Genomic DNA, 15,881 nt, shown 5'->3' with positions numbered 1-15,881 from the left:
TGTCAGTGGCGGTCCTAGCCTGTTTGGCGCCCTGGGTGAACACTCCCTCTGGTGCCCCTCCCCCCACACACACATAAAACATATTAAGGATTGTACATTAACATAAAACTGATGTCGGAACCATACCGAATTTCACCAGAGAAATATACACACACACACACATATGAAGAGAGAGAGAGTATGCATAGTATGCAAACGGCTACCAAACAGCCATCATAATTCGTCATACAATGAGAACAGGACAAATCAACAACTGACAATGACTAATTAATATTAAAATCTGTAACATAATGTATTGTTTGGAGTTTAGTCTGTTACTGTTACTATTTTTACCATTTCGTTTTGGAGCAACTGTAACCCACATTATTTCCTTAAGGATTTGTAAAGTATTCTGACTCTGATTGTTTCAGGATGACCTGCCATTATCCAATCACACATCTGCTTACCTGTATCTTTTGCTCATTTCTCCTCCTCTTCTTTTCTCTTTTTTTATAAACTGAGCACCTGATGGCTTTGAACTTTTCTTGTCCATCTTCTGGTTTTAATTTTGCACTCCAGTATGAACACCCATCCCCCAACTCGAGGATCACCACAACATAACCTAATAGACCTACACCTTAGTTCACAGATTCACTTTGTCTAAGGTTTATTTCTGGGATTTCGCACAACCCAGGATTCAAATAATGAATACATAATGGACTTGGATTTACATCATTATGAATGAAATGTGCTCTTTTTGGAAGCAGCAGGGCCCCTCCCCTTTCGACAGGTTGTGTGTGAGACTTTAAATCATCAAACTGTAAATTATACATTGTTATTGATCCCTTTACCCCTAGTTTATTGTTTGTTTACTTACACTGCTGTAACTGGAGCCTCATCATCTCGTCTCTCTATTTACTGGACTGTATGTAGCGGAGATGACAATAAAGTTTACTTTGACTTCAGCAGCGAGCAGGCGCACCGAGGGCTCTCGCACTCACTTTACGCGTATAGAATTTCGAAAAAACATCGATGCAAATTATAAGTCTGTATCAGGATGTCTGGTGTTTTCGTGTTTGTTGGTTTGTTTTTATTTTGCTTTATTTTGCGAGTTGGTTATTAGATGCTGCTCCAGCCAGCCAGAGAATCCCCCGCCGCCCCGCCCTCTCCTCCCTGTGGAGCAAGCAGCAGGCGCACCTCGCAAACGGAGGGCGCCGTTACTCCCAGCAAATGGGCGATAGAAAACCGATCGGTGCCTATGCCATTCCCAATATGCGCTGGCATGACGTCGGGGCAGCATGAGTACGAGCAATTTTTTTTGTTTTGTTTTGTTTTTTTGGTTTTTTTTTGCCGATGCCCGTGATGTTGCCCCACACCATGACGCTGCCCCAGGCAACCGCCCGTGTTGCCCGTATCAAAAACCGCTACTGCCTACTGTTACTCATTTTATATCAAGATTTTAAAAATCTAGTTGTTATTGGTATGGCGAGTATTCTTCAGTAATAGTAATAAATCACACAGCAATAGTACATTCATGTACTTGTAAAAAGCATGATAATATATTAAGTAATCCAAAGTATTCAGAATATGTTACTCTCATTCAGTAATGTAACGGAATACGTTACAAAATACATTTTGGGGCATGTATCCTGTAATTTGTAGTAGAATACATTTTAAAAGGGACCTTCCCAACACTGTTCATTGTTAAGTTGCGTGTTATGTGTCGATACAGCACTGGTTCATCCCTTGATAAATATTCCCCACAGTGGTCAGGCACTGGACTGAAAATGACTGAAAAAGCCGTTCATGTCCAAAGAAAAACTCTAGAGAAAGCCTGAAGAACTATTGCTCAAGACCATTTAACAAATGACCACAAAGTCTAGCTGCTTTGAAGCTAAATATAAGAAATCAGAGGTGTTTCAAGACTTACTGTACTGTGCTTTTTCTCATTTACTAACCTCACAGTTCGCAGTGTATTCTGGAGTATTAGGCTGTTGAAGTGACCCTTATGAAAGAAATAGAAAGGAAAGAGAAATTTAACTGCTGACATGTTTTATAGTCATCAGAATGCTTTTATGATAGGCAATAGTTACCTTTAGAGGGACACTTTTTTCTCTGGACTATTTTGCAGAGGGTACCACAGAAGATTATATTGAAAATAACTGAGACAACCAGAGCTGCAACCACAGTCTTAACCAAGACAGGGACAGCTTCGTCCTGTTTCACTGCAAAGACATACAAAGCAACGTAGAGTAAGCAAAAGAGGAAAATAAGAGGGTGAAAGAAACTATAATAGGTTTCAGTTTTAACACATATGCTCCTCACCTACGACATCCAGTCTCGTGCCTTTCCCAACAAGCACCTCGCCGCATGAAGCCACAGCACAGTAGTACGTCCCGACATCAGACCGGCTCACGTTCTTCTTTGTGAAGCTGTAGACACATCTCTGTGCAGAGCAGCTGGACTCAGACCTCTTCGCACATTGGCTGCTGCTATTTGTGTGGCTGTACATGATTCCCAAGTGAGAATCTACTGTATCCTTTTTGAACCAGTAAACGTTGTCTTCTTCGGCACTGGATCCTTTGAGCAGCGTGCAGTTCAGTGTCACAGAGTCTCCTTGTTGCACAGAGCTTGATTCTGGCTGCTTTAGGAAAGTCCTGTGACTGGGCTCTGAAAAAGTATTAAAAACAGATGTTAAAATAGGAAGTGCAAGAAAAAAAAGCAGATTTGTTTTTATATTGTTAATATTCCCAAATCTTAAAAACTTTCCACATTACCTCTCAGGACCAAAAACGTTCCGTCGTCAAATTTAGTGACTGAGATGCTGGTCTGTCCACAGTAGTACATGGCCGAGTCAGAATCCTGAACATTAAAAATGTTCAGACGATAGAAATCTTCTCCACTATCAACTGAAATGCGTTGATTGTTTTTAAACCCGGGGTGGAAGCTGTTGGAGTCGAGTAAATGTTTGTAGAAAGAGGATATGACTCGAGGTGACTCTCCTATGACTTGCTTGTACCAGGAGAGATATTTGGCCCTGGAGGCAAAGGAGCAATGCAAAGTCACATTATCTCCAAGGTTAGCGTAGAGGAGCGCACCATCTGGAACACAAATCAAGATAAGTTAGAGACTGCTGCAATACCAATTCACAGTTCCACAAACACAAGATCGTGAGATTTAAGGCAATTGCAACTCATTTACAGCATAAATGAATAAAAAGTGAGTGTGAAGGACTTACAGGCTCTAAAGAGAGGAACCAGGAGCACGTAAAACCTGAGCATCCTTTACTCTCACTTCACTGTTCAACCTCTTCCAGCACGAGTGGAGTTTGATCAAAGGAGCCACAGAGAGAAGTTACAGCCTCAGCAGAAAAGGTGTACACGTAACAGAGGTGTGGGTGTCAGTGCTCATCCACAGAAGGAAGTCAAAAACTCTGAACTGACCTTTTTCTTAATGAGAAATACAAATACATGCATATATACATATGCGTTGTGTACATACTTAATTCACACATCCTGAATCCAAACTGCACTTTTATCAGCTTCTCCATCAAACACCTGCTTCTGCTTGAACTGCGTTGCTGTCTTTATGGTGTAGATGGTTTTTCACAGCTATAGAAGTACACAAAGCCCACTGCAGTGACCTTTGTGTACTTTGACTTTGCATCCCCGTGTGCATGCATTTGATGCTTCTTCTTCCTTTGATGACTGCTCTGCATTTGACCTGAAGAGGGCAGCAAAGAACTGTATTATCCTCACCGCTGATGTTTTTCCCCCACACATGATCTAAGATTTCTTGATGAGTCACTTTGTTTGTATTCTGGTTCTCAAACTTTTAAGTGGTTCACAAAGTGAAACGGTGATTCAAAGCAAAAAATATCTAACTCTCAAGATTAGTTAGAGGTTGAGAGAAAGTGCACAACGTTTCAAACATTCCTAAATGCATTTTATTTGTATTTTACAGATGTGGAATATCAGCATTATATTTGTTTTCATTTCTAAGTCCCCCTGAGATGTAAGTCATCTAATTTTTAGTGTTTTAAAGCAGCGGTCCCCAACCCCCAGATCACGGACCAGTGCCCTTTAAAAAAGGTTGGGAGCCGCTGTTTTAAAGAACAAAAAAGGATTATTTATTATTATTGCATATTTTATTTATGTTGATGACTGACTCAGATTACCTATTTTAAAGAAAACTGTATTTATTCTAGTGAGTGACAATAAGGGAGCAATGTAACAGACTGGTATTACACCCACACACAGCAGTAGTAAAACTGTTGCTGTCAGAGCACAGATCCTGAACAAAAAGAGGTCAGAGCAGGTCTGGAGCTTTGGGGGGATTCCACTGGTCTTTTTCCTTGGTTGCACAGATCAGACAAGAGGAAGCAGTCTGCTTTCAAAAAAAGGAAGGCGAGCATGCATTTGGATTAGGGCATTAGATATGTAAATGTAAATGTATATGGAGATAAGCGCAGATGTGCTATTTTGGGTAAATGTCAGGTCATCAAGTGTGTTATACTGACAGATAATGCAAACATAGTAAACAAAGCAGTTTTGTCTGATCAGAGAGCTTTCTTGGGTGTTTTATGATTTGACAGATGAATCTTGGTTAATGTCATATGCTAGTATTTCATATTTTAAGATTTAGCGCTGTTCAGAACTACTTCAGTAAATGTGTTGCTCAGTCGGGTGTGCTCAGGGTGGTATGGCTATAAACTAGGCTTACTGGTTCCCCCAGCCGGTGTCTCATCTAAGTACTAACCAGATCTGACACTGCTTAGCTGGAAAGATCACATGAAACCAGGCGAGTCAGACTGTTGATCAGTCCATGTAAGTGGTGTGAAGAATCTGTCTGTCTGATCAGTTGTAAACTCTTATCTGATTCAGATTTGGTGTATTGCAGAAGACCTCAATAAGTGCAGTCCCAGGTTGTTTGGATGAGCAGCTATGGTATTTTGTCTAAAGTCACATCTGCTGCCCGGTCCACTCCCTGGGTGGAGAGGATTGCACAAACACACACATAGAGTAGTTTGGCTATCTTTGTGAGGACACTGATGAATTTAAAAGCCTCTTTCTAATATTTAATCCTTAACCCAGCATGATCAACACAGAAGGCTTCAATCATTCACTCATGTTCTTTGGATAAGTGGTTCTGGAGAAGACTGCAACCCCACACCCTGTTACTGTTTAAAATGCAGTGAGTGTGTGCTTGTAGCTGTCATCGTTTCCCACAGTAACCTAAAAACTGCTATGTTTACTCAACACCTCTAAATTATAGTCTCTCACAAACAGGAAGCATACCAATCATGATCAGATGAAGCTGTAAAGTCTTAAATGAATTCAAATCTATTTATTTTGTCTTTTGAACAAGCTCCAGAAAAACTTGTGTGACAAATGACTAACCTCAGAAAAGGTTTGCCAAGATGTTATTTGTTGAAGCAAGCATGCAGAGGAAAGTACAACAACAGCTCTAGAGATTCACACTTCACTGCAGAGTGGGGGAAAACAATCGTAGTTGTAAATGACTTGTCAGCGACGTGCAGTCAACTATTTTTTTTTGTCACTGTATAATTTTCATGTCAAGAAACGTAGACCATGCCCTGTGCTCTCTCCTTATCAACCACCAAATATAGAAAGACAGAAAGCAGAAGTTATAACTCAGCACTTCATTCTTCACCATATTAAAAACATGTTTGCTTTGTAATTGAGAAAACTCCCTGTGATAAAATCTGTAATTAGGAAATTTGTATTATGTTCCCGGTCAGTTATCATGCATAGGTTTGATAAAATTGAGCAACTTTGAGGGGCTTTCTTGAAGGGGCGACACTATCATTGGCCAGCAGGTGTCAGTGTAGACTCAGTGCACTTATAGAGGAGGGCTGGATTCACAGAAAAAGAAACACTTTCTTGGTACAATGTATTCCAAGTAAAACCTTTGCTATAGTGATATAATAATAATAATGGAGTGGATTTTATATAGCGCTTTTCAAGGCACCCAAAGCGCTTTACAATGCCACTATTCATTCACTCTCGCATTCACACACTGGTGGAGGCAAGCTATGGTTGTAGTCACAGCTGCCCTGGGGCAAACTGACAGGAGCGAGGCTGCCATATCGCACTATCGGCCCCTCTGGCCAACACCAGTAGGCCAGTACCCTACTTGCCCAAGGACACAACAACCAGGACAGAGAGCCCGGGAATCGAACCGGCGACCTTCTGGTTACCCCCTGAGCCACGGTCGTCCCTGGCAATAAATATTAACATTATTAGATTAGGACATTCCAGTGTTATAAAGAGAAATCCAGCAAGGTACTTTGAGGTACTTTGTACTTGGTGGCAGTGGGGAAAACGAACTCCCTTCTGTCAAAGGCCTCGTCTGGTTAAGGAGAGAGCAGAAGGTGAGCAGTAAGAAAAACAGCACACAGTAATAAGGAAAGGTTGGTTGCGCAAGTGAGATGTTCAAGTCCAGAGCTAGAGAGAGAGAGAGAGAGAAGGCACTGAGGACAAAACACAATATATGGGTGAGAGAAACGATCCAAATTTAACAGCATGCATGAGACTCAGTGTTAACCAAACAGGATGTATGAGGACTGGCTGAAATTCTCTCATTTTCTCCAATGTTTTTATCCCCAAGATCTGAGTCTACGATTAACACGGGCTCATCAAAACTGGACAAAAAATGTCACTCGGTCTGATGAGTCTCAAGTTCTGCTGAAACATTTAGTTGGTAGGGTGAGAATTTGTGATAAATGACATGAAAGCATGGATCCATCCTGCCTTGTAGTGAAACTCAAGCTGGTGGTGGTGTAACAGCGTGGGGGATATTTGCTTGGCACGTTCTGTGTCCCTTAGTACCAACTGAGCACCGTTTAAACACCACAGTCTACCTGAGCATTGTTGCTAATCATGTCCGTTCCTTCATGACTACAGTGTACCATCTTCTGATGGCTACAATAATGCACCAGGCCAAAAAGCTTGAATCGTCTCAAACTGGTTTCTTGAACATGACAGTGACTGTACTCAAATGGAGTCACCAGATTTCAGTCTAATAGAGCACCTCTGAATAGTGGTGTAACACGAGATTTGAATCACAGATAGGCAGTCGACGATTCTGCACCGATTGTGTGATGTTATCTTCTCAACTCTGCGCTAACAAAATGTACTTGATATAGTGGCCAGTTGGTATTTATATATTTTAAAACAGTGACCAGTGATTTTTTTGAACATTTTAGCAGATAAAAATACGTGAGATTACAGGATGAACAGGATATATATCACACAGGATATGCATTAAAAGCAGATTCTGTGTGATATCGTGTCAGTTATTTGAGTCTTCAACAGCTGTAATGTCTGCAAAAATGAAAGCAATGCTGTGTGAATACTTGTAGATGTCAGTGATAGCGTCTGGCCTTTTTCCTGTGACTCAAATGATACTGTGGTAGTCTATACTGACTTTATATACTGGCAGTGTATCAATCTAAAAATGACTTATCTTCATTTAGTTACAGACTGGTGACTTTATTTGTCTGAACAGCTTGGGCGTCTTTAGAAACTGGTGTCTGGTTTGACACTTGGCTATAGTCTTCTTCAATCTTGTGAAGACTTTAGGTTGATTCTGAGGTTTGTGACTTCCTACTTCACAGTACTTATACATCCATGAGGCTAGTGCTGTCAAAGTGTCATCTAGTAACACAGCACGACAGAGACCACATCAGACCTGCTGCAGACAAAACAGAAACAAAACGAACCGGTAAGAATTTTGTTGTTGCATTTTGTGAATCCATTGTCCAGTTTCACTTTCAAAGAGCAGCTTTTGATGACTCAGATCCATATTCACTGGAATCATGAAATGTACTGGAAATGGGTAATAGCTTGCCATTTTAATATGAGCATGAATGATGTGGCTTGTAATATATCTTTCAGATAAAGACTTACTTTAATAAAAGCTGTAAAACTACTTTTGATAGAATTTTTAGAAGATTTTGGCACAGCAGCAACGCAGTAACCAAATAAATCAATGAATGACAAAATATATATAATCCAAATTGTTCATGCCAGTCCTTCTTCCTAATTTAGTGCTTTTAGGTGTTATAGCTGTCTTTATTGTGTTTTATTGCGATGTAATAATGTTAGCCGTTGAGTTAATTACTGTCATATTTAATTCATTGTATATGCATGTGCTACATTATTAGGTCATATCATACATCTGCAGTTGAAGTTGTGTATAGAGGATGTGGGGAACAAGAGCAATAAGTGTGAAAGACAAAGAGATGCAGAGATACTGCCAACAAAATTATTCAGCTTTCAGCTATCAAGCTGCTTTCAAATAATGCTGTTTTGTTCTGCAGTGTCACTCTAAAAATGCATGCTGGAGGTTCAGAATAAAAGCGTTCTTCTTCTTCTTCTTCTTCCTTTTTTTTTGGGGGGGGGGGGGGGGGGGGGGGGCAGTAGTGTTGATGACCACTAATTGTGAAAACTCACGCAGACGGGCTGACCAGAATGACAAACAAAAGAAAGAGAAGAAAAGAATAGAAAAGGCAGCAATAAGAGCAGCCAGTTTGGCAAAGAAAAACAGAAACGCTGTTGACAGAACCATAATTAACATGACTATTTACATCACTGTTTACAATTTTATACCAATGTGGTTTCTTAAAATAGGACTTTATGGCAAGCCTGGAAGTTTCCCACACAAATGTATATGTGCGTGTAGTGTATCTGTATGTAACTGCTGACATTTCTTCTTTTCTTGTTTTTATGATATTATTGTAGAGTATCTGCCTCAAAATATAAAGTGCTTTGAGGTGACTGGTGTTGAAGTAAACTCACTTTAATTGAAATGAATTGAATTATAGTTTATATCACCAGATGCCCTGGTTCCAAGTGTTTGGCCTAAATCATACTTTAAATCCAGAGTTTTTGTGCAGACATTTTCCTGCACATTGACATATGCACTGTTGCGTCTTGTGAGTTTACATAAATGTATCAAGACTGCCGCAGTGTGTAACAGTCTTCTGTATGAGTGAGAGTAGCTGTGCCCTGTAAACTCTAATGATGTGGATTCTGCTTTTTTAGCCTGTAATTTCACTCTTTTGCGACTGAGTGTGTTTATCTCTTTTTCCCTCCTTACATCACTGTGTTCTCCAGTCAGACAGGCTTTATCGCAGGTGGGTATCAAATGTAATAGTGCATTATAGACCAAATATGGTGCGTGTGAACTGTTGTCTGTTTTATCTTCTGGACTCTGATAGGGACTAAATGCCTTCATTGTTTTTGTTTGTCCCTGTTGTTGTACCTCGTTCCCTACTAGTCTCCACTTGCCCATTATTATGGGCAGAAACTCCTCTTGGTCCTTTGTCATAGCATCTGTGATTCTCCCCTAATGTACTCTCAGTTTTCCCCGGATTTCTCTGATTCCTGATGCCTGGATTACGAAGCTAACTTCAGGATAAACACTGGGTTTGCTGAACTACAGAAGTGATTCACTTCTTAAAGGAACATATCACCATGGTAACTTGTGCCGTGAAGCAGATTAGATATCTACAGGTATGAAATCAATACTTCAGAAAATAGCGTCGCCATTCCTGGTTCTTTAATCTTTTTTTGTTTGTTTGCTTTCTGTGGTCAGTGAAAGAACTTTACAGCAGTGTTATTATTCTAAACATTATTCTATACAGACACTGCAGTTAAATTTTTACTCTCAAACCCTTAAACTGCACTGAGTTTGCAGCTCAGAGAAGAACAGAGAGCAGCTGATGTTACAAAGTTTAGTTTAAAAACGCCACATTTTTTTGTTCAGCATTATTAAAGTGCATTACTGATTCTCTGCAGGGTCAACGTGTTTCATAGGTGCAAGTTGTTAAGGCGAACGTACTAAAACCACTGACCGAAGCGCAAACTATGCATCACATTCTTACAGGAATTACACACATTCAGTTGGTGATGCAGAAAGTGTGCAAATGTTGCACGCTTGATTCTAATCTGCTGATAGGTCTCTTTTACACTACTGGAACTGCAAAGACTAGAAGATAGAGCACACTCTTAGACTACCTGTTCAGTCAGGGGAATAACTTCACTTGATCTGCAGACAGACTCCAGCAGCTCCTTGACCATGGTGCATGGGAGCAAGCTTTAATGCATAAGTTTAAAGTTTCTAGGTTTTATATACAGTTTTTTTTCCTTAGAAAAGTTCAATTTTTTGTCTTCTTCTTTTATGTTGATAACCATTTTATCAGCATCTGATAGAGTCTCTCGAGTAGGTGACGCTCATAGAGAGTCATGTGACCAGTAAACCGGTCAGATGATACCCAGACCATGCCTACTTCCTGTGAACATGCAGGGGAAAACCCTGGTTTAATTTAGCAAGTTTGTAACCAGCTTCGTATGACTGCTAATCCTGACTGTCAGCGGTCTGACGGACAGATGGCCTGAGTATGCTCAACTCGCCTCGTAGTGCAGGGCCCTGCAGTTCGAGCTTACTCTCTTCACCTTCACCTTAAGCTGAAAGCGCCCATGTAAACACAGGCACAGTTACAACCCCTTAGATTGCAGTCTTGTGTACACTTTTTTGTTGTTGCTTTGTTTTGTTTTAAAAACACTGTCTGTGATTGACACAGGAAACTGACTTAAGGGTGTAACAGCTGTTGAAAAAACTAAACGAGGAACAAGGTACTTTAGAAAGTTTAACTTGTTTGGTGTCATACTATCAGAAACGAATATTCTGAGACACAACAACCTGTAGTCTCCTAATTACCCACTGTGGTGAAGCTGACAGCAATCTATGTTGAAATATATTCCACTTCTTTTTTTTTGCGGGAGGGGGGGGGTAATTGTGAAATTATTTCAATTGCCCTTCATTCTGTCTATTGAACCATTTACTCACTATTAGGCCAACCATAACTCAAATCATACTGCTAAGCCTAGATCAGGGATGTCAAACATAAGGCCCAGGGGCCAGAATCGGCACAGCAGAGAGACCCAATCTAGCCCGCTGGACAGCTTTGGAAAATATGATGGAAGGCATACATTTTTGGCTTTTTAACCCTGGAGAACCCATGGGGTCAAATTTGACCCCATGGTTTCCCTAGAAAACCAATGGGGTCGGCTCTGACCCCATGGGTTCTCCAGGGTTAAATAAATGTATTATTTATTTATAGCTTTTCAGCTTATTAAACTCCCCAAAGCCAGTCACACTACACTAAAGTAGTTAAGTATGTCAAGGCTGCGGCAGCAGTCGTGTGATGTGTGGGAAAGTGGACTCAAATGCAGGCACTTACTAAGATGCAAGTCAGGTTTATTGTACATAACAGAACACAAGGCAGGGATGGCAAAAACAAAACTAAAGAAAACCTGAACTGGGAAAAACTATTGCATTTTTTAAATCTTATATTAACATATGCCAGGGATTAAATGTGTAGTTAAATGTCCTTACACTGAAATTATTCCAAAGGTTCTTCAGTTATCTGCGTGCTGGGCGGAGACAAACAAACAAACAACAAATACAACTCAGTCTTACAGCAAAGTGTGAAATAGGCACTCCTGTCCACTGTGTTCATCATGCTTTTCTCCTTCCTAGTGTAAAATGGGCACACATGTAGAAGCTGCATCACCAGCAGGAGGAGACTTTTAAAGCCACGAAGTCGCTAGTGAGAGGCAAACGTGAAATGGACACAGTGGACCGGCGTGTCTATTACATGATACTGGGTTGAAAAACGTGTCTTTTTCTTTCGGCGCATTTGTGCTACAATCAACTGATTGTACTTCATATGCATGGAGAGGGACAATGGTGGAGGTGTATACAACTTCTGAGAAGTGGAGATAGGAATACTCCAATGGCCCAAAACAACAAGGTAAATTGGTCAAGTGCAAAGTGCGTTTAGGACAGAAGTAACTACAAATGATTAACATGACATCAACTCTTTGCAAGGATCTCCACAAATAGCATGCTAACACAATGTGAAGAACCCAGACTGATGTTAAACCTGAGTGTGCAGTCAGTCTCGCAGCCAAGGTTTCTTCCTGTGTGGTTCTACTGTATAATCACTGTGGCGATCACTTTGAAGTCTCTTTGAACCAGTTTTCAGTGTTGTCCACTTCGTGTTAATAATTAAACACTAAAAGAATGATGACTTCTACTCACGTGTGGCAAAAGATTTATACTGTTAACTGGTAATTGGCAGCAGAGTTTAAGTAATAATTTAGTTTCTCTGTGGGGGTAATCAAGTACTGTCCAGCATTACAGCATTAAGAAATGTAACAAGTAACAAACCCAATATTGACCAGTTTCAGGGCAATGTCTTTGTAAGCCACTTGAAATGTACCTATGGAATCATCCCTAACTCCCTAACTGTGTGCACATAACAGAAAACGTATTAAAGGACTCATTTTCCTTCACAAAAGTATAGAATTTGTTCCCATTTCAAATAACTATTTCAGCAACTATCAAATATAACACAGTTTGAGAGGCATAAAATGGTATTTTTGCACCAACAATGTGATTCTTAATGAGTCATTAGTCAAAAAATGGCATATCTCAGGATGGTGTGCAGTGTGTCCTTAAAGAAAACTGGGGCAAATTGATAAGTGAACGACAAAAGCAGTGGCAGACCAAGATAAAAATGATCTGCGGCAGATGAAAAGTATCTCCAAGTCATGATCAGAAAATGGTCTCAGTGGTTGTGTATTTTGGGATATATCAGCTCCATCCTGAAGAATGCTTTTTTTCACAAGTACTGGACTGAAAAGAAGTGACAACATGTCTTATAAAGTGATAAATCCAAATTTGAAATCATCATCAGCACACAGCAGCTTGCCCAACCTCAACATTACCGAAGCAGTTTGAAATTATCTTAACAGACAATGGAATAAAAACCAATCAACATCCAAAGAAAAGCTTTGATTGTCCCCCAGGAAGCCTGGAGAACTGCTGAAGTTGAAGACTACTCAAAGAAATGACAAGAAAGCTTACCTAAGAGAGTTCAAACTGTGAAAAATAAAGATACCAAATAAAATAAATGTACCAGATCTGTATTTCCAATTTTACTAGAAAACAAGAAAGACATAAGGAGTGGTTCAACACTTTCATACAGTGGCTGTAGCTCAGGAGGTAGAGCAGGTCGTCTACTGATCGGAAGGTTGGTGGTTGGTGGCTCACCCTAGTTTGCATGCAAAATATCCTTGTGGCAGGATATCTCTGATGCATCCATCGGAGTGTGAATGGTAGTTAGAAAGCACTTCAAAGGATAGAATGTGTGTGAATGTGGCATGTTGAATATAGCGTAGAAATATACGAATCACTCCATTTACTGTAGCTATACTATATAGACCAGTAGCTATATACTATTACTGAACAAGAACAGACAAATCAGATTTGTGCTGAGCCATTCCTCGTAAAGTAACCACATTTAAACAATAACAACAAAATTTTTTCTTAAAAAAAAAAAAAAAATCAGAAATGACTTTGCTCTTTCATAACAGATTCCACTAACTGAACTGTTTGATTTTACATGTTATCATCGCTTTCTCTTTCAGCTGTGAAGCACGTCATCTGAACTGCAACCAGCCAACACGACGACAAGAAATTTTTCATGCAAGATGACTGAAAATAACAACCATAATGTATCCAGCCACCCTGTAGGGTCCCATTCTTTGAATGTTTTTACCATTACCCTCCATGGCATTTTTGCTACAATTGGAATCGTGGAAAACCTCCTCATCGTTGCAGTGGTGGGCTTCCATGTCCGTCGCTCCATCATTAGCATCTGGATCCTGAACCTCGCAGTCTCTGACCTGCTAGCCACTTCTTCACTGCCCTTCTTCACCCTGTACATGGCCCGGGGCAAAACCTGGACACTGGGGACAACTTTCTGCCGCATCCATTCCTCCATCTTTTTTCTCAACATGTTCGTCAGTGGTTTCCTACTGGCGGCCATTTCTCTGGACCGCTGCTTGGTGGTGCTGAAACCTGTCTGGGCCCAAAACCACAGAAACATCCAACTAGTTAAGAAGATATGTGGGGTAATCTGGGCCATGGCTCTGATCTGCACTATCCCCTTCTTCCTGTTTCGTGACGTTATCCCTTTAAAAGATGGCCGGAATCTCTGTTACTATGATTATGAACGATTCCTGCCTGAACCAAAGAATCAGACAAATAATAAACCTATAATTAAACAGCGGAAAGAAGGACTGGCAATAATGAAGCTGTTTTTTGCCTTCTTAATCCCTTTGGTCATCATCATAGTGAGCTATGCTGTTGTACACTCCATAATAGCAAACAGATGTAACCGTCGCCCTTTTCGTTTTGTTCGGCTTGTAGTGTCTGTGGTGGTGAGCTTTGTACTCTGCTGGGCACCCTACCACATATTCATCGTCATGGAAGTGATGGCTCCAAACTCTCAGTCTATTCAGGGTTTTATAAGACAGGCTCTCCCAGTTGCAGCGACGATCGGCTTCCTCAACAGCGTCCTCAATCCTGTTCTGTATGTGTTCAGCTGCCCTGACCTGTGCAGTAAGATCCGACATTCTCTCGGTGCAGTGATGGAGTCTGTTCTGGCTGAGGATCTTGCAGAGTTCGCCCGGCGCCGCAGCACAGCTCGGAGCTCTATCGGCAACTCTGAGATAATGACGAGAAAGAAGCATTCCCTTGCAACTCAGGAAGAAAGTATGAGTACTTCAGTTTAGAAGTAAAACATACCATCTCTTCTTTAGTAAGTGCAAAGAAGGTTTTATTTACCTCAACTGCACATAAAAACGTTCCCTGTTGTCTAACACATATCACTCAGGCAATACTTCTTCACAAGAAGCTTACCTGTTTTACTATAGCATTGTATTCTCCATCCATCAATCAAGTTATTAGTGCCTCATCTAGGATTAAGAGTATGTTTTAGTATAAATTAACATCACTGGGAGTTCATGTTTGGAACATGTGGATAAACTAAAATCCAACCTTAATCCTGACACTGGATGGAGCACTTGTGACCTGATGGATATTATGAGGTTTCTGTTGTTTTCATATGCTTCTTCATGTATTTAGACAATGAGAGCAGACATTTGTCTTCAAAATAATAAAATTTTAGAAATGGCCTTTCTTTTTCATAACAGAAAGAGCAAAGAAGAGCAAAGTTCACTCCATGTCCTTTTACAAACTTTCTTTGCTTCTTAATTGTATCTTTTCAGATTAAAGACATCCAGTAATTGGTCTAATCTCCTGGAGACTTTTAATCTAAAACTTTTGCATATTCTTAGTGAAATTATGTGTGGGGATGGGTGTGAAATACGTATTGCAATGTCAATACAACATTTGTTACAAAATATCCATTCGTCCCTGTTTCAGTAAAAATATCTATCAGTGTTTCCTTGTGCTTGACATAGAGATATATTGCATAAAAATAGAGAAAGATAGCTTCATCATTTAATTTTAGCTTTTCAGTACAAAGTCCTAGACTTATTTGTATTCCTCATATTTAGCGAATTATATGTGATGTAATGTCTGTACTCTAGCAAGAAAAACAGTTTAGTTAGCATTACTATACAGTCGTGTGCAGTATGTCACTAAATTTGCAAAAACTTCCCCATTCTATGTACCTCTCTTGTTTTGAGGGTGTTTGATGAAAATGTAAATTTAGTTTAAAGTAATACACATTTTTTTTTGCTCTGTAAATAACCGAGCCTTAGACTTTTTAAGAAATGTGTAATGTGTTTCTCACTAGATGTTATCAGCAGCTGTAACGCCTACACCAGCATTTTTTTTTTTCAGATGCAAAACATTCGGTTTCCTTTTATGATGAAATTGCTCAAGCTGTTTATGAGAAAAAGTGTATTGCACGTTTACTTTAGCGCTCACTCATATGCTGTCAATACCTTTTAGCAGTAAAATGACATTTTAGAAAATGAATAAAAGAAAAGAAAAGC

At 40.0% G+C, this 15,881-nt stretch overlaps 2 protein-coding genes across 2 annotated transcripts; one reads left to right on the top strand and one right to left on the bottom strand.

The window, feature by feature from the left end:
- Nucleotides 1–1,884: 1,884 nt before the first annotated feature.
- Nucleotides 1,885–3,260, bottom strand: LOC146391577 (uncharacterized). The gene is made up of 5 exons (XM_084922858.1): nt 3,218–3,260; nt 2,757–3,080; nt 2,305–2,649; nt 2,073–2,204; nt 1,885–1,984 (listed from the first exon to the last, which is right to left on the bottom strand). Exons 1-5 carry the CDS (start codon nt 3,258–3,260, stop codon nt 1,926–1,928), a joined length of 903 nt encoding a protein of 300 aa, XP_084778984.1. The 3' UTR covers nt 1,885–1,925.
- A 6,007-nt stretch (nt 3,261–9,267) lies between these two features.
- On the top strand, nt 9,268–14,651 carry LOC146391576 (prostaglandin D2 receptor 2-like). Its single transcript, XM_084924545.1, has 2 exons — nt 9,268–9,518; nt 13,503–14,651. Exon 2 carries the CDS (start codon nt 13,566–13,568, stop codon nt 14,649–14,651), a length of 1,086 nt encoding a protein of 361 aa, XP_084780671.1. The 5' UTR covers nt 9,268–9,518; nt 13,503–13,565.
- The last annotated feature ends 1,230 nt before the right edge of the window (nt 14,652–15,881 follow it).

Source organism: Perissodus microlepis, chromosome 3 (genome assembly GCF_051167445.1).
Source record: "Perissodus microlepis isolate ML-2025 ecotype Zambia chromosome 3, ASM5116744v1, whole genome shotgun sequence".
Classification (NCBI taxonomy): domain Eukaryota; kingdom Metazoa; phylum Chordata; class Actinopteri; order Cichliformes; family Cichlidae; genus Perissodus; species Perissodus microlepis.
This window is presented reverse-complemented; position numbering and strand designations above follow the sequence as displayed.